Genomic DNA, 21,218 nt, shown 5'->3' with positions numbered 1-21,218 from the left:
CACAAGTAGGCAGAGAGGCAGGCAGAGAGACAAGGGGAAGCAGACTCCCTGAGGAGCAGAGAGCCCCACGCCGGCTAGATCCAGGACCCTGAGACCATAACCGGAGCTGAAGGCAGAGGCTTAACCCACTGAGCCACCCAGGCACTTGATTTTCAAGACTTTTTTAAACTTTTATTTTTAAAAATTTTATTTATTTGACACAGAGAGAGCACAAGGAGGGGAAGCTGCAGAGAGAGGGAGAGAGAGAGAGAGAAGCAGGCTCCGGCTGAGCAGGGAGCTCTATGTGGGGCTCCATCCCAGCACCCGGGGGATCCTGACCCGAGATGAAGGCAGAGGCGTCATCCATGGAGTCCCTCACGTGCCCCTTTCTTTAAACTTTTAAGTGGATTTATTTAATGCTGAATTTCCTCCCGGCCCATAAGCACTTGTTTCTTCTGTAGCACCTTTTCCTTCCGCGCAACCTCTACTCTACTCTGGTTTAGGAACACCTCTTTTTCCCCGTAAATCGGCCTTTTCAGTCCCCGACCTGCCCATGGGGCGGTGGCCCGCAGGGCAGGGCTCCAGGGCGGGGGCGGCCACCCCGGCTGAGCCCAGAGGACCTGCCTCCTGCCTTCCGCCTCCTGAGGGCGTCGCTGCGCGGGGCGGGGCCAGCAGGGCGGGGCGCGGGGGCGGGGCCGGACGGCGGGGCGGGGCCTCAGCCCGCCCGGCAGCCCGCGCACTCTGCAGGAGCTGCAGCTGCCGCCGGCCGCGCCTTCAAGGTCTCACCGCTTCCTCAGCAGAGACCCGGGCTCGGCCGCCATGTCCGCCGCGGACGAGGTTGACGGACTGGGCGTGGCCCGGCCGCACTATGGCTGTGAGTGCGGGGGCTCCGCGGCACCGGGGCTTGGGGGCCGGGCTCGCTGCCTCCGGGGCGCCGGTTTCCCGGGGGCTCGCGCGGGCGGGAGGGTGCGGCAGGGCGGCTGCGGGCCGCGCGGACCCGGAAGAGCCGGCCGGGCCGGGCGGCGGGAGGGAGGGGTGGCGGGCGGCGGGGCGCCCAGCCGGGTCTCCGAGGCGGTGCCGAGGACGCGGGCGGCCTCCTCTCCGGGACCGGGACGTCGCGACCCTCGGCCCCACCCAGCGCCTCCCGCCTCGGAGTGCGCCTCCGGGAGCCGCCGAGATTTGGCGCGGCGGGGACGACCTCGGGTGAGGTGGCAGGAGGCCGGGGCAGGGCGTGTCCCGGAGACCCGGGCTCCCTCGCGCTTCGCGGGGAGGCGCTGCCCCGACTGCTGCCTGCGAGCTGGCCCCAGGCCGGCGGAGAGGGGCGGCCCCGGGCGGGCCACTTCACCTTTCTCGGGTTTAGTTCCCTCGCACAATTTCAAAAAATTAAAACAAGAAAGAAAGAAAGAAAACAAAACAGAACCCAACCCCATGACTTCCTCATTTTCTGAACCTCATTTTCTGCCGCTGTCCGTGGGACGTCATTGAACTGTAGGTGGGGGAGCTGTGCCACCGGCCGAAGGCGAGCCCTTCGGAACCCGGAGATTTCGTCTTTAGTGTGTGTTCTCGGGATAAGGGTCCGTTTTTAGGGTCATTTCACCCAACAGTTAGGTGTGCGGTACTGTGTCACTTTGTGAAATTAAAGATGAGTAAGATCAGGCCCTGCCTTCCAAGAACGTTTTAATCAGACGGGGACAGGTGTACAACCTAACGACAGGCAGGTGCCATAGAGATAAAAGGGGCAGAACGGGCCCGGCAGTAGGGTGGGTGAGGAGGAGGGGCTTGGGGGAAGGCGGTGGGAACGCAGGTAGCCGCCTTTCAGCAGCGAGCCTTGAAGGACGGAAAGTCCGACGGGGCAGGGCGGGGTCAGAGAGGAAACTCGAGGAAAGAGCGTGAATAAAGGTCTTGAAGGGTAGAAGGGCACAGGGGTGGGATGAGAAGGGGCAGGGAGAGGGAGAAGAGTTTCTAAAAATAGTTGGTGCCAAACTGGGAAAGGCCTTGAGTGCCATCCCAAGGAATTTGGAGTTTATGCCCTACCCTGGGTGTCCATGAAGGAGGCAGGTTGACACGGATTGCCTGGGTTTGAATCTGGATCCAAGCGCTGATTAGCGGTGGAGCTAAGAGCAAGCCAGCCTGTTACCTCATCTGTAAAACAGGAGGGATGATCACAGGACTGCTGTGGGACTTCAGTGAGAGGATGCACGGAAAATGCTTCGCACAGTACTGCCATTTAGTTCTCAGTGATTGCTGGCTTTGGTTACTAATAAAAAAGGGAAAATGACATGATTAGCTCTGTATCAAGAGAGAGTCTGGCAGATAGACCAGAGCAGATCTGGGCCAAAATCTCAAGTCCGTATACTTTTTTCAAGTTACAATAAAATTTATTGTTTATGTAGTAAATAATGTTTATGTTATCATAGGGGTTAGATGAATGTATTTGAAACCCCGTAATTGCCGTTCTAGGAAAGTCATTGTAGTACATCTGGCTGTCCATGTATCTCCACAGGTTACCCTGCCTCTTTCGGTGACTAACAGGAATTTGATGCTGTGGCATTCTTTTATCGCTCAGAAGGGTTACAGGTCCTTGTGTTTACATTCTTTTCTTTCATGTTTTAGCTGTCCTGGATAATGAGAGACTCACTGCTGAGGAGATGGATGAGAGGAGACGTCAGAATGTGGCTTATGAGTACCTTTGTCATTTGGAAGAAGCAAAGAGGTAAAGATTGGCCGGCTGGAGAGAAGGGAGCTGTTATGGTGTGAACACAGATAGAGATCTCTTTGAATGTGTTGTAGGTGTGACTGGAGGAGGCTGGTAGTTTGAAGGAGTAAGTATAGGTAGGGTATTTATTCATGGGAGCAAGTAGCCTTGATGGCAGTTGATTGTGAAACTCTTCGATGGGCACTTAAGTATTCTGAAAAATTTCCAGATATGTGTTGTTTGGTTTTGTGCTTATGATGCACATTTTGGGCACTACCAGCTGTTTGGGAGAAATAGCAGGGTTTTTTTTTAACTTTTCTTTTTTTTCTTTTTTTTAAAGTAGGCTCCATACCCAACATGGGGCTCGAACTCAGGACCCTGAGATCAGGAGTCACATGCTTTATGCCTGAGCCAGCCAGGTGCCCCAGAAAGAGCATTTTTGAAGTTTGAAGTTCCTGGCCTTAATGTTTCACAGGTTCTTCACTGGTTTTAATATATGAATTGGATTCATTTTCTGCTTTGGTAGTGCTCTGGGAACAGGCCCGTCCATTTGGCAATGTCCAAAGTTTACCAAAGTCAGCATCCTCTGCTTTCTTTGTAAAGTGAGTGCATAGGGCAGCTTTTCTTTTTTCAGATGCTCCGACACCTTGCCGTCTTATTCTTGGAGTGTCAGTTCGCTATCAGTGGTTCATTTCTTTTGTTTTGTTTTTGTTGCCTGTGCTCCTTTACAAGGCCCCAGGGCAGATAGATGTAATTACAGATCATGTTTCCTATATGTGAGCTTTGGTGGAAAAGGCCAGTATGGGATAATGGAAGGTATTTGTGATCCAAGTCTCATGAAAATCAAGGGTGTTTCAAATGGTGCTAATAAACAAAGGTATTTTTGTTTGGTTTGGTTAATACTGAAAATCTTAAAACAGTCTAGGAAAGTTCAGAGAACAATACAAAAAAAAAAAGTCCTTGTATTTCTGAAGTTACAAGTGTTAGTCCTTTTCCTTTTCCTCTCAAAAGACACAGTTGGAGTCCCTTTTGTGCCCCTTCCTGGTCCCATTTTCCTTTTTCTGTCTCTGGTGTTACCTCTGGCATGCTTTAGGTGTCTTGAATCCGGGCTGCTTCTTTTCTGAGCTTTAAAGCTTTTCCTTTAGACTCGGGGGAGGGGATTAATGATGATTTAGGTGGGAAGAATGATAATAACACTTATTTTTCTAAATAGAAGGTTTAAACAGCAGGAAGTGAATATGTAATTAGAAAAGGGGATGTTTCAAAAAAAGGGGGGGGATGTTTCTCATACAAAGTTTGTAAGGGCCCCATGGAGGGGGAGAAGATTAAGTCCTTTGTTACTTAAACTGAACTAGATCTAGTTTTGGAAGGTCAAAGAATCTGAAAGCTGCAGCTGGCATCTGGGAGACCATCTTGTGCTCTGTGAAGCCTTTGGTGTCTCTGTTGAGGTGACTTGGGAATGAGAGGGAAGAACCCCAGCTCCCTTCCTTCCTCCATCTGAAGCACTTCTGCTTTTGTTTTAATCTTGGGTTTCCACACTGAAATTCCCTTTTAACACAGGCTCTCTTGACTGCCACTCCCTTGCTCCACTGATGTAGTTCAGCTACTCCTCTGCTTGAACTCTTTCATTTCAGCGAGGACACCAGAGCCTGCGTTTGCATGGTCTACTTGTAGTTTTCTTGACTGAGCAGTAGCTTTTTTAAAAAAGTCAATTCAGGGGTGCCTGGGTGGCTCAGTTAAGCATCTGCCTTCGGCTCAGTTCCTGACCCCAGGGTCCTGGGATCCAGCCCCACATCGGGCTCCTTGCTCAGTGGGGAGTCCGCTTCCCCTCCCCACTGCTTGTGCTAGCTCTCTCTCTCTCAAAAAAAAAAAAAAAAAAATCAATTCATACAGTGGTTCTTTTTTTTAAAATTATTTGTCAGAGAGAGAGGGAGAGAGAGCGAGCACAGGCAGACAGAGAGGCAGGCAGAGGGAGAAGCAGGCTCCCTGCTGAGCAAGGAGCCCGATGTGGGACTCGATCCCAGGACGCTGGGATCATGACCTGAGCCGAAGGCAGCTGCTTAACCAACTGAGCCACCCAGGCGTCCCCATACAGTGGTTCTTAACCAAATGTGTAGTTAGTTAGATCATCTGGGGAACTTAAAAATACAGATATTTGGGCCTTACCATAGAGATTCTGGTTCAGAAAATCTGGGCTGAAGGTCTAGACATCTGTATATTTTTGTTTTTGTTTTTAAGATTTTATTTATTTATTTGTCAGAGAGAGCACAAGCAGAGGGAGCAGCAGGCAGAGGGAGAGGCAGGCTCCCTGCCGAGCAAGGAGCCCAATGTGGGATTCGATTCCAGGACTCTGGGATCATGACCTGAGTCAAAGGCAGATGCTTAACTGACTGAGCCACCCAGGGTTCCCTACATCTGTATGTTTTAAAGGCTTCCTGTGGTTCTGCTGGGCCCCCTTCACTGAGAAGCAAGATCCAGAAAGCTTTTAGAACTCGGCCTTGTGCTGGGTTATGACAGTCTGACCAGAATGGTGTTTTCTGTCAGTCACATTTCCTTCTCTGAGTGCTGTGGCAGCAAGGCACATTTCCATCTGCTCTGGAATGCATTCCTTTCTGTCAGGTGTTTTTCCCCAGAATTGAAAAGCAGCCTATTTCCTTAACATCCAAGATCACCTGGAGGGTTCTTTAGCCGGACGCTTTTGCAAACTTAGGAAGTGCAGTGAGACATTGGTTACAGTCTTTATTTTTTATGCTTTGGGTTATAAGGAAGGGTAAAATCGTGGCACATTGCCCTCTTGGCCTGGCGTTGTGGAAATGTGCCTGGTTTGTTTTATGGAGGCAATCACAGGATGCCGTGGTGGTGGTGGTTATTGTTGAAAGCTTTGAAGAGAAAATCAACTTTGGAGGCGTGTATTTAGATTTTACTACCAGAAAGGGCTTGGAAGAATCCCCTAGAAAAGAAGACTACGATCCCTACTGGCCATCTGAAGTGGGTGCTACCACCCCTAAAAAGCGTTTGAGGTAAACCACAGGCCAATCACCTGCCCTTCCGTATTAGCTGGGGCTTCAGCTCCTCTTGGGTTTCCTGCCCTGGTGAGCCGGGCTCCACCTCGTGTGCGGCGAGGGCCACACTTTCCCGTCTAGCTAGAGCCTGGCTTACCTTTTCGGATTGGCCCAGATCCTGTTTCCTTCACAACCTCCACACCTCCCAAGTTGGAGGAGCCCCAGAGTCTGGAATTTACACCCCTTCCAAGTCCAGGGGGAAAGATCAGAGAGATCCAAGGGAGAAAAGGTTCCCCTCTTTGGTTCTATTTATAATACCGATGCTCCTCCCCTTGGAGTACAGGAGCTCCATTGTGTATCCTAGGACACTCCGTTTTCTCCCCTACCTGTAACAGAGCTCCTTCCCGAGAAGAGAGGAGATTGTGTAGAGAGCGTGAATATGAGTGTGTGGAAACAGTGAGTGGAAGGATGCCTGTAGAGAAGTGACGGTGTGTTGTGGTGTGGGTTTACATTTCCCTCAAAGGTTAAGTGGGAGAATTCAGGAGTGGTTCCATAGAAGAGTGCACCAGGAGTGGTTGGAAAAAAGAGAATATAGAGATTCTGCTTTTTCCTATGTTTTAGAGAGTAGCTTTAATATGGAAATGAATAAAATATCATCTGAGGATTCAGGGCTTTTTGCTAAGGACTGCAAAGCAGACCAGGCACTTTAAATGTGGGTTTATTTTTTTAAAAAATTATTTATTTATTTGATGAGAGAGAGAGAGATCACAAGTAGGCAGAGGGAGTGGGGGAAGCAGACTCCCCGCCAAGTATAGAGCCCGAAGTGGGGCTCGATCCCAGGACCCTGAGATCATGACCTGAGCCGAAGGCAGAGGCTTAACCCACTGGGCTACCCAGGCTCCCTAATGTGTGTGTATTTTTATGGGTTTATTTTTATCTTTTTGCCTGTTCTGATGGGCCTTACATTTGTTTTGGCTAAGGGGCAGTTGTAGAGGTGAATAACATTTCCACTTGGGGAGGCAAAATTTAAATGCATCAGGTACAGGAAGTGCTTGAGTCTTGGTCAGAAGGAAGTAATCGAGGGAAAGGTCAGAATGTCTACGTGAGCAGCCCCAAGAAGAGAACACATCGGGCCTGGCAGAGCAGGCAGCGTGCAGGTGAGGACAGTGCCTGTGTGGAGCCAGGAGAGAATTCAGTTAGGTTAAAGGTCACAGTAAGAAGGGTGATCGTAGCAGTCTTTGAGTTTGATGATGAAGTGTGCCTTCTTTCAGAGGCTTGCTGTCTTGGGCCACGTTCCTCTTGCTGTGTCCCTACCCCAGCTGAAGGGGCAGGGTACCCCAGCCCCTTGTAGAAGGGGAACTAAGGGTTCCGGCTGGTTGGAGACCGCCAGAGATGACATGGTGTTAACAAGAGCATAGCACCAGACAGAGACACTCTTCCTTCTGTAATTTGGGGGAATTGAGAAAGTATCGTGAAAACTTATCCAGTCTTAAGAACAAATTCTCTTTTGTGCGTATGTCTTTGTTGTTGACATTGAACAGGATGGGCTCTTCAGATCTCTTCTCCTCTTCATGGGATCAGAACTCCAGTAACATCTGGATATATCCAGGCTGGCACACTGCGATCATGAAAATAAGTTAAAGACATTTAATTAGGCAAGAAAATAAAAAATGGTAGGTGAAGTGACTCAGAAGAACAGCTTGCCCACCAGCTTCTAGAATCCCCAAATGGAGGACTATCACTTCATTTGTAGGAGGCTGATCCATGCTCTCCTCTTACAGATGGAAAAACTAATTTAGTTGCCTCATGAGACCCTGTGTGAGTAAGGGGGCCATATAAATGTCGTTACTTAATGGCATGTTTGACTGCAAACTGGGTATACTCGTGTATTCATAGTTTTTAGTCTTAATTTTTTTTTTAAAGATTTTATTTATTTATTTGACAGATCACAAGTAGGCAGAGAGGCAGGCAGAGAGAGAGAGAGAGAGAGGAAAGCAGGCTCTCCGCTCAGCGGAGAGCCCGATGTGGGACTTGATCCCAGGACCCTGGGATCATGACCTGAGCCGAAGGCAGCGGCTTAACCCACTGAGCCACCCAGGCGCCCCAATTTTTTTTTTTTTTTAAGATTTTATTTATTTGACAGAGAGAAGAGAGCACAGAGCAGGGGGAGCAGCGGGCAGAGAGAGAGGGAGAAGCAGGCTCCTTGCTGAGCAGGGATCCTGATGTGGGGCTCGATCCCAGAACCCTGGGATCATGACCTGAGCTAAAGCAGACACTTAACTGACTGGCCCATGCACTCCTAGTCTTAACTCTTACAATGATGACACAGATGAAAAAATCTCTATTCTCTCTTCTGAAGCTTACCTTGGTGCACCTGCTTTGGATAGACTTACTAATAAGAAGTTGGTTGCATTTAAAAGTGTGTTGGAGCACCGGGGTGGCTCAGTGGTTAAGTATCTGCCTTTGGCTCAGGTAATGAGCCCAGGGCCCTGGGATCCAGCCCTGCATCAGCCTCCCTGCTCAGTGGGGAGTACACTTCTCCCTCTCCCTCTGCCTGCTGCTCCCCCTGCTGTTCTCTTTCTCTCTGTCAAATAAATAAATAAAATATTTTTTAAAAAGTATATATATATAAAAAAGAAGTATTTGTTAAAGTTCAAACTAAGAGTGCTTTTGCACATGGTAATAATGTTACAAATGGGAAGATTAGCTCCTAATGTAGCCAGGAAAATGTTTTACTGCTGTTTACCCTGTGGTGTGGCTGAGACACTTAGCAAAAGTTACAATTTACAAATGTGGAGAGTAGGGATGCCTGGGGGGCTCAGTCAGTTAAATGTTGGCCTTCGGCTCAGGTCACGATCCTACAGTCCTGGGATGGAGCCCTGTGTCAGGCTCCCTGCTCCGTGGGGAGCCTGCGTCTCCCTCTGCCTGCTGTTCCCCCTGCTTGTGCCCACACTCTCTTTTTCTCTCACTCTGACAAATTAATAAAATCTTTTAAAAAAAATCTGGAGAGTAACCTGATACATATTAGGCAGTCATCTGTTGTTAGTACTAAGCACTAAGAAAGGTCATATGACTTTAGTCTCATAATACTTATAATTAAATGAAACAGACATTTTAAAAGTCTGAACAAAACGTTTTTAAAATCTTGACCGTTGAGATACGTGAAGTGAAAAGAATGAGGACTTTCAGTTTTGGCAGGTGTGATTTTTGATTCTGGTTTTGCAAGTTGTTTAAGTTGCAAAGTGAGTTGGTTAAGCATCACCTTTGGAGTGAGCCCAAGTTTGTACTTTGCAGAATGGAGACACCCCGCATCTTACGGAGGTGCCTAAGGTGCCGTGAGGGCTACTTGCCCGGCACAGTGTCTGAGCTACGGTAGGGCTGCAGTGAACACTCAGTGGGTGTATTGTCTGTCCTGGTCCCTGGGGCAAAAACAGATGTAATACGAAGATGATGACGTGTTAGTAAACATTTCTGGAGAATTATCTGGGCACTTTCAAGGTCTTAACGGTTGGTAGCTCGAGTTTTTCACTTCAGATTTAAGCTTTTGTTTGGAAGGAAACACCAGAAATAGAGGGTACCTCTAGGGAGTGGAGTGTGGGGGTGGGGTGTGTGAGAAGACTTTTCCTTTTTATTTTAGAACACTTTGGTATGTTTAAAATGCTTTTTACAGTGATCACAAATTTTGTAATACAGAAGAAAGGAAGGGCTTAAGTAAAAGGAAAAACCATCTATATAATTTTTAGATAGTGGCATTCACAAAGTTAGACTTTTAAATTGCTATAGTATTGTCTTAATTACTATTTTCAGTGATTACATAACATCCGTAAGTTATTTAGGCTAATTTCAGTTTAAAATCATTGCTTTGATTGCTGGATAGTTTAAACATTTTCCCCATGTACCTGTTATCAGTTTTATTTTATTGTGCAAACTGTTGATGATGTTTGTCTAGTAGGGTCATGAGGTTAACTTTCATGAACTGACATAATACGGACATCAACGTTCTCTTGTATTTTTTTTTTTTAAGATTATATTTACTTATTTGACAGAGATCACAAGCAGGCAGAGAGGCAGGCAGAGAGAGGAAGGGAAGCAGGCTGCCTGCTGAGTAGAGAGGCCGATGTGGGGGCTCGGTCCCAGGACGCTGGGATCATGACCTGAGCTGAAGGCAGAGGCTTTAACCCACTGAACCAACCAAGTGCCCCCCTTCCGTTGTATTTACTACCAACATTTTCTCTTGGTTTTCCATTTTTTTAAGATTTTTTTTTTTAGGTTTCTTTGACAGACAGAGATCATAAGTAGGTAGAGAGGCAGGCAAAGAGAGAGGCGGGGAAGAAGGCTTCCCACTGAACAGAGAGCCTGACTTGAGACTTCATCCCAGGACCCTGAGATCATGACCTGAGCTGAAGGCAGAGGCTTTAACCCACTGAGCCAGCCAGGCGCCCCTGGTTTTCCATTTTATTTATTTTTTTCCCACTGTATAGAAGATTTATTATTTTAATTTTTTCTATTTTATTTTCATTTTATTTTTAAGTAATCTCTGCACCCATTGTGGGGCTCCAGCCTACAACCCCAAGATCTGGAGTCGTGTGGTCCACTAAGCCAGCCAGGCACCCTTTGTACAGAAATTTTAAATTTTATGCAGTTGAGGTGTTAAATCTTTCTTTTTGTAATTTCTTCTATAAATTCAATGCTTAGGTAGTTTCATTTCTCTAAAGCCTTGCTAAAGTGTGAAGTTTATATTGTTGGCTTTTCTTTGATTTAATGGTTTAAATTTTTTTAGAAATCTAGGTCTTTAAATCTTACGGTGTTTTCTAAATTATTCTGTCATTTGAAAGCAATCTTGGGGCATCTTGGTGGCTTAAGCCTCTGCCTTGGGCTCAGGTTATGATCTCCTGGGATTGAGCCCCCCCAGTTGGGCTCCTTACTCAGCGGGGAGTCTGCTTCTCCCTGTCCCTCTGCCCCCCCACCTCATGCTCTCTCACAAATAAAAAAAAAAAAAACAAAAAAAAACAAATAACCCACAATCTTTTTACTAGCTATTAGCAATTGATATCTACTTTGTCAAATATTAAATTGTGTATAGTTTTGTTTCTAGACTCTTCATTCTTCTATGGCGAAATATATATCATTTTTCTTTTTTTTTGTTTTAAAGCTTTTATTTATTTATTTGATGGAGAGAGATGACAGCGAGAGAGGAAACACGAGCAGGGGGAGTGGGAAAGGGAGAAGCAGGCTCCCTGCTGATAACGGAGCCCAATTCAGGGCTCAATCCCAGGACCCTGGATCATGATTTGAGCCAAAGGCAGATGCTTAACGACTGAGCCACTCAGGCACCCCTTCTTTCTTTCTTTCTTTTTTTAAGGTTTTATTTATTTTGTGGGGAGAGGGGCAGAGGGAGAGAGAGGGAATCCCAAGCAGACTCCCCCACTGTCCACAGAGCCTGCCCCAGAGCTCAGTCCCACTACTGGAGCAGAAACCAAAAGTCTGGTAACACTCAACCCACTGAGCTACCTGGGTGCACCTGTATTTCATTTTTCTTGAGAAAATGTGTTGGACTTCATTTTCTTGTACTTACTGAGAAATATCTAAATGAAGCTAACTTGATTTATTTTTTATTTTTTTTCAAGATTTTATTTATTTGACAGAGATCACAAGTAGGAAGAAAGGCAGGCAGAGAGGGAGAGGGGGAAGCAGGCTCTCTGCAGAGCAAAGAGCCTGGCTGATGCGGGGCTTGATCCCAGGACCCTGAGACCATGACCTGAGCCGAAGGCAGAGGCTTAACCTACTGAGCTACCCAGGCACCCCAAAGCTAACTTGATTTTAGCGGCGTACAAGTAACTTTTTTTTTTTTTTTTAACAATTTTTCATTATTTGAAACTTGGAAAATTCTTGTTTCTCAGTGTTTCCTTGAGTTACATATTAGAGTTGATGTTGGCTTGGTAATTTTGCCTGTGATGTGGAAACTCTTGATTTATGTTATCTTTTTTGTTTTAGCTCTAGGAAGTTGTTGAACCTTTGTTAATTGGTTCTGATTTTTTATTCTGATTTATTATTGGTTATTATTGGTTTTATTTTGGGGTGCTGTTGGTATGTTAGATCTGTATAGTTTGTTTTATGGCTCTTTATCATTTTGTCTGTTTTATCAGCATTCTAGATATGTGTCTCACATCTATCTTCTGATTTTCTGATTTGATTTTTTTTTTAAGATTTTATTTATTTATTTGACAGACAGATCACAAGTAGGCAGAGAGGCAGGCAGAGAGAGAGGGGGAAGCAGGCTCCCCACTGAGCAGAGAACCCGATGTGGGGCTCGATCCCAGGACCCTGAGATCATGACCTGAGCCGAAGGCAGAGGCTTAACCCACTGAGCCACCCAGGCACCCCCTGACTTGATTTTCGAATGTCTTGATTTTTTTCCTGGTCTGTTAATGACAGTTGCTCTGTCCTACTGCAGTTTTCATTTTGGACTGTTAACTCCTTTTCCCTCTCTGTTCTTGTTAATAGATGAAATGGTCTTTAATTAGTTCATGAAGAATAGTGTGACACATATAGCATTCTTTTCAGGCAGAAGAAAGGAGCTTGCAGCCAGGAGTTGGGTTTAATACTTCACCAGTTCCCCTTATTTTCAGTAAGTCTTGGAGTGGGTGTGGCCACAGGAAACCAGTGTTAGTTGGCTCGCTAAGTGTGTGGATTGTCCACCAGTCAAGGTTGGGAAAGTCTAACTGGGCTAAGTGGGCCATCCGTCTGATCAAATTTGGCATATATGTCTTCTGGTCTTCAAGGTCAGAGTAACAGTTGTGTTTATATATTTTAATGTTCCCAATGAAAAAATAGTAAAAATATATTTGAGGGCCTACATTGGCATGTTCTAGGAATTTAATTTTCTGGCTTTACATGGTGACCTGTCCCTGATTTCAGTATAATTTCTTCTGCTTCAAAGTTTAGCACTTTGGGGATATCTGTCGGTGGCAGGACCTGTTTTGAACATTTTTAAGTCATGTGGCATTTGATGAACTAATTCCTCGCTGTTTGCAATTGCACTGCTGAATAAACTCCTTCACGGGAAGTATTTGTATAAGAAAGTGCTGGTAGGCAAAGTGAGACCATCCGGAAGTGATTCATCTGACTGGGGCTGTTTGTTTAAAATTTGGGACTTGGTTGCCTAGAGACGGTATCTTTGAGCAGACGGAGTGAAGTGCCACTTGAGTACGGAGGCTCGGCTCCCCACCTGATTGAATCATGACTCTGCCGCTTGGTTTTTCTCCCAGAGGAGGTCCTGGTATTCTGATTTGATCCCTTTGCCTTGACGTGTGTGATTCAAACATCATAAACATATAATAAGTGAAAGATCTGGTTAGTGTTTTACTTTGGAGAAAAAGTTTACTTGCTTAAGCTTGGATGTTTTTAATTTTTTCTTCTAATTCTATGTCAGGAAGAATTACTTTGTCATTTTTTAATAAGGCATTTTATTACAGAAACCTCAATAGATACTTTTACAACAGCTAAAAGGAAACAGACTAAAACCCCAAAACCCAACCCTGCAGTTTGCAAGGACGTCATACTAGAAGGTATTTTCTGTCTGCCCCAAGATCACGGTCGTCCTCTGCCTCTTCACTGTCACCCTTGGGACCATTTGTTACTATTTCATGAGCACTTACTGCACTCCAGGCTCTGTGCTTAGCGCTTTCCTTGTGTGCTCTGACCAGCTAGTCTCGAAGCCCCTCGAGGTACTTATTCTTATCTACATTTAACAGAAAAGAAAGCAAGGCTCCGGAGGCTGACTCGCCCATCCAGTAAGTGGTAGATCCGGATTTCAGGTTTGGCAAGTACTTACAGGGTCAGTCTGCCACTTAGTTCTACTGCTTCTAAAAATACTGACCGCAACCGTCACTACCGGTAACGCAGCAGAATGATGATGGACTTGATATACAGCACAACTGTGAGATAGGCATTATTTTTACAGAGGGGGAAAAAATGAGTTAGTATCCCTCGTCTGATGGTCTTGTAACTCTCCGCACACTTCTGAGCCTGCTCTGGGTGACCCTAGTACTACTGGTGCTGTCAGCCTCTCTAGGCCCGGAAGGGGCGACATGTCAGCCCACCGTTTAAGTCTACTGGTTCCTGGAGTTGGTAACTGCCAGGCTGTCCTACAGGCGAGGTACTGTCCGCGCCTTCCTGCTGCTCGCTGCGGTCTCTGGCCTGCCCCTCTGACTGTCTCAGGACAGTTCTCTGATTGTCTCATGTCTTTGTTTTGTTTTGATTTGTCTCATAGCTTAGTGTCTGACTAGGGTGTTGGACTCTGTCTTATACTTTCTTTATTCAGTGGAGAGCTAAAGATAGTGATGGACATACGTAAGTAGCCATTAAATGTTTGTTGATGGGGGGGGGGCGCCTGGGTGGCTCAGTGGGTTAAAGCCTCTACCTTCTGCTCGGGTCATGATCCCAGGGTCCTGGGATCGAGCCCCACATCGGGCTCTCTGCTCAGCAGGGAGCCTGCTTCCCCCCTCTCTCTCTGCCTGCCTCTCTGCCTACTTGTGATCTCTGTCAAATAAATAAATAAAATCTTTTAAAAAAATGTTGATTGGGAAAAGATTTATTCATGCTTATGAGAGACGTAGTAAACATAGGGCCTCGTGACTGGCTCAGCCAGTGGAACATGCAGTTCTTGATCTCAAGGTTGTGGGTTTGAGCCCCAAGTTGGGTGTAGAGATGACTTAAAAAATAAAATCTAAAAAAAAAATATGAAGAACGTAAAATCTAAGTTTAGGGAATTTTGTAGGTGTCTAGAAGCATGATACTGGCCTGTGACAGATGTGTATGCTTAACTTTTTTGACCTAACTCCTGCTCACAAAGACTTTCCCCTGGAAGTGGAAATGGATGCAATAGAGATGATGGAGTAAAATACGGGGGCTCTGGGGAGGCCAGAGAGTTCCCAGTTGGTTTCCTTGTTCACAGCCTGGGATCTACTTTTGATTTAGCTTAGAAAAGCATTTCTTCTTCCCACTTGCTTGTTTTTTAAATAATGACCTCATGCAGACAGGAGTGGCAAACTGGATTGGAAATTGCCTTGGATCATTTGGCAAGAGCTGTATTTTTTGGTGTTGTGGGTGGAGGAAAGTCCTGTCTAAAGGCCTCTATTTCTTCTTTACTCAGAATACCTTCCTGTTGACTCACTGGAAATCATAACGAAAAGCAGAAGGAGCACTGGAGAGGCAGCTGCCAGCCCAGGGCTTGGCTTCTGTTGGGGCAGATGTCTGGGGACTGAGAGGATGCTGGCTTTAGGCAAAATTGTAAGACTTTTGTAGTGGAAGGAAAATACTGTTGTTGTGATGGGTATTTATCCATAACGTAGAAAATATCTGTTTCTGGGGATAATTACTCAGCCACATAAAAATCAAAATATTCTCTAGAATAGGATTAATTAGTGTTCCTAAAAACTGAAGCAGAAGAAACTGAAGTATAAAGGGAGCTAATGGGGAAAAATTGAAAAGAAGGAGGAAAAACCGATGATCATTGTAGTAAAATGATATGAAAATAAATAGAAAAAGCCTTGGGGGGCCTGGGTGGCTCAGTCTTTAAGTGTCTGCCTTTGGCTCAGGTCATGACCCTGGAGTCCTAGGATAGAGCCCTACATCATGCTCTCCGCTCAGCAGGAAGCCTGCTTCTCCCTCTCCCACTCCCCCTGCTTGTGTTCCCTCTCTTGATGTCTCTCTCTGTCAAATAAATAAATAACAAATCTTAAGAAAAAGCCTCACAGTATAGCCAGTCATTTCATTATGAATAACATATGCCGGGGCTCCTGGGTGGCTCAGTCAGTTAAGCAGCTGCCTTCTGCTCAGGTCATGATGCTGGGGTCCCAGGATCAAGCCCCTCATCCAGCTCCCTGGTCAGCAAGGAGCCTGCTTCTCTCTCTCTCTCTGCCTGCTGTTCTCCCCACTTTTGCCCGCTCTGTCTCTGTCAGATGAAATCAAAACAAAACAAAACCCAAATAACATGCAGGTCAGATGACCTTTAGAACAGCTATAAGGAAAGAAAATTTACTTACTACTTACAGGACTATTGCAACAAAATGTCTTTCTGCCCTGAAAACATACTGTTCTATCATTAGTCTGGACAGTGTTTCTTAATCATTGGTTGAATTGGTAGTGCTAAGCAGTGGTTTGACTCTGAGGGTTTTCCTTTAAAAACTTGAGAATTCCCCCCAAAATATTTTTTAGGCAGATTTTAGTTTTTTAACTAAAACTTTTTTCCTAATCATTAAAAAAAAAAGAGATAATACATGAACCTGTCTTAGAGTCTAGGCTGGGGTATACAGTGAAAAGCTGTGTCCCAGCCACCCAGTTTTTCTCCAGATGGAACCACTGTCATGAATGCGTGTGCTTCAGTATTCAGTACGTAGAGATACAAGTCACTTTTATTTCCTTCTTTAGAAGCGATAGTGCACTGTACATTTTGCTTTGCATCTTGTGACTTATTCCACGTGAGTACATTAGAGTGCCGCATTTTTTTTTTAAGATTTTATTTATTCATTTGAGAGAGAGAGAAAATGAGAGCAAGTGAGCACGAGAGGGGGAAGGTCAGAGGGAGAAGCAGACCCCCGCTGAGCAGGAAGCCCGATGTGGGACTCGATCCTGGGACTCCAGGATGATGACCTGGCTGACAGCAGTCGCTCAATCAGCTGAGCCACGCAGGTGCCCTAGAGTGCCACATTTTTATCTCCACATTTGCACAGCTCTTCTGTGTGTAGATTTAACCTACCGGTGCACATTTCCCTCAACTTTGCTATTATAAATAGTGTTCTAGTTAGCAACTTTTTGTGTTTGCCATTTCACGCTTGTGCATATTCTTGGAGGGTAAATTTCTAAAAGTGGAATTTCGGAGTGTGTACATTTAGTTTTGATAAATATTGTCAACTTTCTCCGTGGGGGATTGTTCCATCCTCAGTATATGAGAGGGCTGGCTTACCCATAATTTTACCAGCCTGCAGTATGAATAGTTTTTTTGAGTATTTGTGAATTTTGTAGGTGAAAAATGGTATTTTTTTGTAGTTTCATTTTCAGATTATTTAATTTTGAGTGAAGCTGAGCATCTTTTAAAAAAACTTTAATTTTTTCTTTTTTTTTTTTTTTTTAAAAGGTAGGCTCCACACTCAATGTAGGGCTCAAACTTTTAAAACCATGAGCTGAAGAGTCATGTGCTCTGCCAACATAGCCAGCCAGGCATCCCTGAGCATCTTTATACGTGTCTAAAAGCCAGATGTATTTCTTTTTCTGTCAACTGTTTTAGTTGAACTCTTTGCTCATTTTTCTGTTGAGTCATTGACTTTTTTTTTTTTTTTTAAAGATTTTATTTATTTGAGAGAGTGTGCAAGAGAATAAGCACAAGTGGGTTGGGGGCAGAAGGAGAAACAGATTCTGTTGAGCAGGGAGGCCATTGTGGGCTCGATCCTGGGATTCCAGGATCATGACTTGAGCCAAAGGCAGGTGTTTAACCAACTGAGCCACCCAGGCACCCAGAGTTTCTGGCTTTTCTTACTGACTTGTAAGAGCTCTTTATATATTGAGGGAATTGACTCATTAATAGAGTCAATAGAGAATTTAAAAATTGACTCATTAATAGAATGTGTTTTAACAACATAGTTTTATTTCATTTTGTTCAGGTTTCCCACTAATGCTATTTCCCATCAATGGAACTACTCTGTCCTGTACCTAGACACTCCATTTGCAACTATACCCCAGGATAGGATGTCACATTTTATCACAATTAAAGCTCATCATTAGATTCAAGGTATTTTGAAAGCAGAACAGTCATGCAGTGTATACCATCACTCCAGCAATAAGGCAAACTCAAATTCAATCAGTACACATCACTGATAGGTGCCAATAAGAATGTTTTACCTGTAACACTCCCTAAAGAGCTTTCTTTGAATTTAAAACCTAATAGCTCCTTTCTTCATTGAGATAAAATTCATAACATAAATTTGCCATGTTTAACCATTCTAAAGTATGCAATTCAATACTTGTTTTCGGTATATTCACAATGTTGTGCAGCCACCATGACTGTTTAATTCCAGAAAATTTTCACCCCCAGAAAGCCCACACCCATTAGGCAGTCACTCCTCATCTAGCATCTCTTTTTGAATATGGTTTATTCAGCCGGCTCTATATCTTAACCTCCTTACAGCCTAGTCCACATTTATCCAACCTGTCACTGAAGTTGCACGAGACATACTTGTAAATGCCTTGCTAAAAACTACACATTACTGTGTTTCTCTGATTCACCAATCTGGTGACCCTGTCCAAGAGGAAATGATGTTAATGTGAAAGGGCTTGTCTTGAGAAGTCCTAGCTGAATTCTAAGTGTCACTTCTTTCCTCACTAAGTGCTCATAAGCCATCTGTTTGACGCTATGCTAGGAATTCTGCCCGAGACTCATTTGCTAGACAACAATTTGTCTCTTCCTTTTTAATAATTAATACATTTGCCCTTCTCCACTTTTAAAAACCACATTAAAACCAAAACAAAACAAAGCAAAAACAAAAAAACAAACAAAAACCAAAAAAACCACATTTCTGTTCTGCCTAATGCCTTAAAGATTACTGATGACAGCTCATCAGTTATACCTACAATAATGGTTTTAATTTAAGCTAAGCCAAGAACATGAGAACTCGAAGAATAGAAAGAAACTACAGATAAAACATGTAGCAGTTGAGAACTGACCATAAACATGCCCCAAATTCTTACATGAAATAGTCTCTCAAATCCATCATTCTGGCAAAGAACAGCATTTCTCAATCCAATATATACTGGAACAGGAGTGCCTGAGTAGCTCAGTTGGTTAAGCATTGGGCTCTTGGTTTGGGCTCAGGTCATGATCTCTGGATGGTGAGATCTCTGGATGGTGAGATCCAGCCCCTGGACTGGCTCCGCGCCAGCAGGGAGTCTGCTTGAGATTCTCGCTCTCCCTATGCCCCCTGCCCAGCTTACAGTCTCCCTCTCTCCCTCTTTCTAAAGTAAATAAATAAAATCTTAAAAACAAAACCCCACAATTCTGGAACAAGAAGGATGGTCTGTGAGAAGAGTCTGATAGTAAACTAGGTTTGAGAAATACTGTTTACACTATCTTCTCCCTTGGAGAGTCAGAATTTACAGCCCATGATGAAGATTAACCCACAGAGGAAATAGTCTGTTTAATTTGGCTTAATCCATGATTTCTGAAGTTTGACTACTAAACACTTTCTTTCTTAATTCCATAATAATACTCATTAGTAGAATATACCTCAAAAAATAGTGATCTGGAAAGTCAGCCACACAGTGTTCAAATCCTGAATTGTATTCTCCTTTAGCACAAAGAATAAATTATGTAGCTTGGCAAGTTGATTCATCTCTAAACAGTATCTATGCCAAAGCTGTTAATCTAAAACCTGTTTCCTCAATGCCAACTTCATTACACACTATTAATCTTTTTTTATGGCACAATACAACTTGCTTGAATGTACTCTGGAAAATTCTAGCTAATTTCTCTAAAATGATCTTTTTATGTTAAATTAATAGAAATGTGGCATATGCAAAAGGAAGAGGTTCTTTCACTGTCCTCTGTGTTGGTCAGGGGTACCTGAAGTTGGTCGTCAGGTCTGGAGGCCATAATTTAAGAGGGATCTTGACAGTAGTCTAGAGTAGGGATGGTATATAGTGGCGGGATTCTTTCACACCTGCAGCAGGCCCTGCTGATAGATCAGAATCCTTTTCAACATAAGACCTGAGGAGCCACTCCCAATCAGTGGGAGTTGGTCCACTGGTTGAGACACGATTATTGCTCAAGGACTAGGGCATGTTGAATGAGCCTGATCAGAATGATCAGAGGTCTGTAAATTACGATGTATGAGGAATCATTGAGAGGACTCAGATTATTTAATATGGAGACAGGAGTTAGGGGGACTCTAGAAATGTAGAATCTCAGAAGTGCAATAGTCAACCAGTATAGGAATTCATTCAACTGTTAACATCTTGCCTATGTTATTTTTTAAAAGATTTATTTATTTGAGAGAGAAAGTGTGTGAGCATGTGTGCAGAGGGGAGGGAGAGGGAGAAAGTCTTAAGCAGACTGTACTGGGTGCAGAGCTCGATCTCATGACCCTGAGATCACGACCTGAGCCAAAACCAAGAGTCAGATGTTTAACTGGTGTGCCACCCAGGCCCCCCAACATTTTGCATACATCATTAAAAAAATCCCTGAAAAATGAAAGAGGGGTTCAGTTTGTCACGTGTGGTCACAGAGGAACAGAACCAAGCAATGGAAATCTGCTTAATATGAGGAACTTTTTTTTTTTAAAGATTTTATTTATTTATTTATTTATTTATTTAAGAGAGAAAGAGAGAGAGGAAGAACAAGTAGCAGATAGAGGGAGAGGGAGAAGCAGGGTCCCCATGAGCCAAAGTAGATTCTTAATCGACTGAGCCAACCAGGAGCTCCAAATCCGAGGAACTTTATAACAATAAGAATAAAGATATGGTAGGGCACCTGGGTGGCTCAGTCGGTTAAGTGGCTGCGTTTGGCTCTGGGCATGATCCCAGGCTCCTGGGATCAAGCCTCGCATCAGACTCCCTGCTCAGTGGAGAGCCTGCTTCTCCCTCTCTCTCTGCCTGCTGCTCTCCTGCTTATGCTCTCTGTCAAATAAAGAAATAAAACCTTTTTTTTTTTTAAAAAAAGAAAGATATGGTAAAAATCTTTACCAAATATAAGGAACTTTATAATAGTAAGAAATCTCAAAAAAAAAAATTCCCAAAAAATGTGCTTTGGAAAAATCCATGTTGCAGAAGATTTTTAAGCATAGACTGTACAACAGCTGATGGAAGATTTTGTTCTAACCTAAGTACTTCTTGAGTTACTCAAAACAGTTTTTATTTTCATTTCCTGTGTTACTAAGAGGTACTTTGATTTTAAATGAACATTAAAAAAAAAAAAAAAAAAGATTTCATGATTTATTTGAGAGAGAGAGAGAGGGCACGAGACAGGGGAGGGGAAGAGGGAGAAGCCGGGAGCCTGACCGACGTGGGGCTGGATCCGAGGACCTCGGGATCGTGGCCTGAGCTGAAGGCAGACGTTCAGCTGCCTGAGCCACCCAGGCGCCCCTAAGTAACTTGATAACATTCTGTTGCTCTTCTTCTTCTTCTTTCTGACATGGCTGAAACAGTGGGGAAAAGCACTTTGTATAAAATAAAACAGGTAGAAAGCATTTCTGGGCTCTGTGCAGGCCCCTCTGAACTAGAACTGCAGAAGATGACAGCAGCTTAACGCAGCCTGTCCTTATGGGGTGTGCAGATCGATCGGACAGATAGGGCATCACCATTTCAGAAGTTACTCAACATCAAAGGCTGAAAGGTCTAACTGATGTCACAAGACGACCTACAGCTGCCAGTGAAATGATGCAGTTAAATGTGTGAGAGTTTAGATGAGGGAAAGGTTATTTTATGGCTGAGTTTTGCAAGATAAGCTGAAATTAGAAGGGAGAGAAGGCAAAGCATAAATACACATGTTTTTG

At 44.4% G+C, this 21,218-nt stretch overlaps 1 protein-coding gene across 1 annotated transcript in view; it reads left to right on the top strand.

Moving 5' to 3' along the window:
- The first annotated feature begins 725 nt into the window (after positions 1-725).
- Positions 726-21,218, top strand: part of IQGAP1 (IQ motif containing GTPase activating protein 1) — a 104,887-nt gene continuing 84,394 nt past the window's right edge. The window contains exons 1-2 of the mRNA XM_044229871.1: positions 726-853; positions 2,593-2,692. Of these exons, the coding sequence (XP_044085806.1) occupies positions 799-853; positions 2,593-2,692 (155 nt within the window). The 5' untranslated portion in view covers positions 726-798. The remainder of the gene's footprint in view (positions 854-2,592; positions 2,693-21,218) is intronic.

This window comes from Neovison vison, chromosome 13 (genome assembly GCF_020171115.1).
Source record: "Neovison vison isolate M4711 chromosome 13, ASM_NN_V1, whole genome shotgun sequence".
NCBI classification, from domain to species: domain Eukaryota; kingdom Metazoa; phylum Chordata; class Mammalia; order Carnivora; family Mustelidae; genus Neogale; species Neogale vison.
The sequence above is the reverse complement of the archived record's forward strand: the minus strand, read 5'-3'. Positions and strand labels throughout refer to the sequence as shown.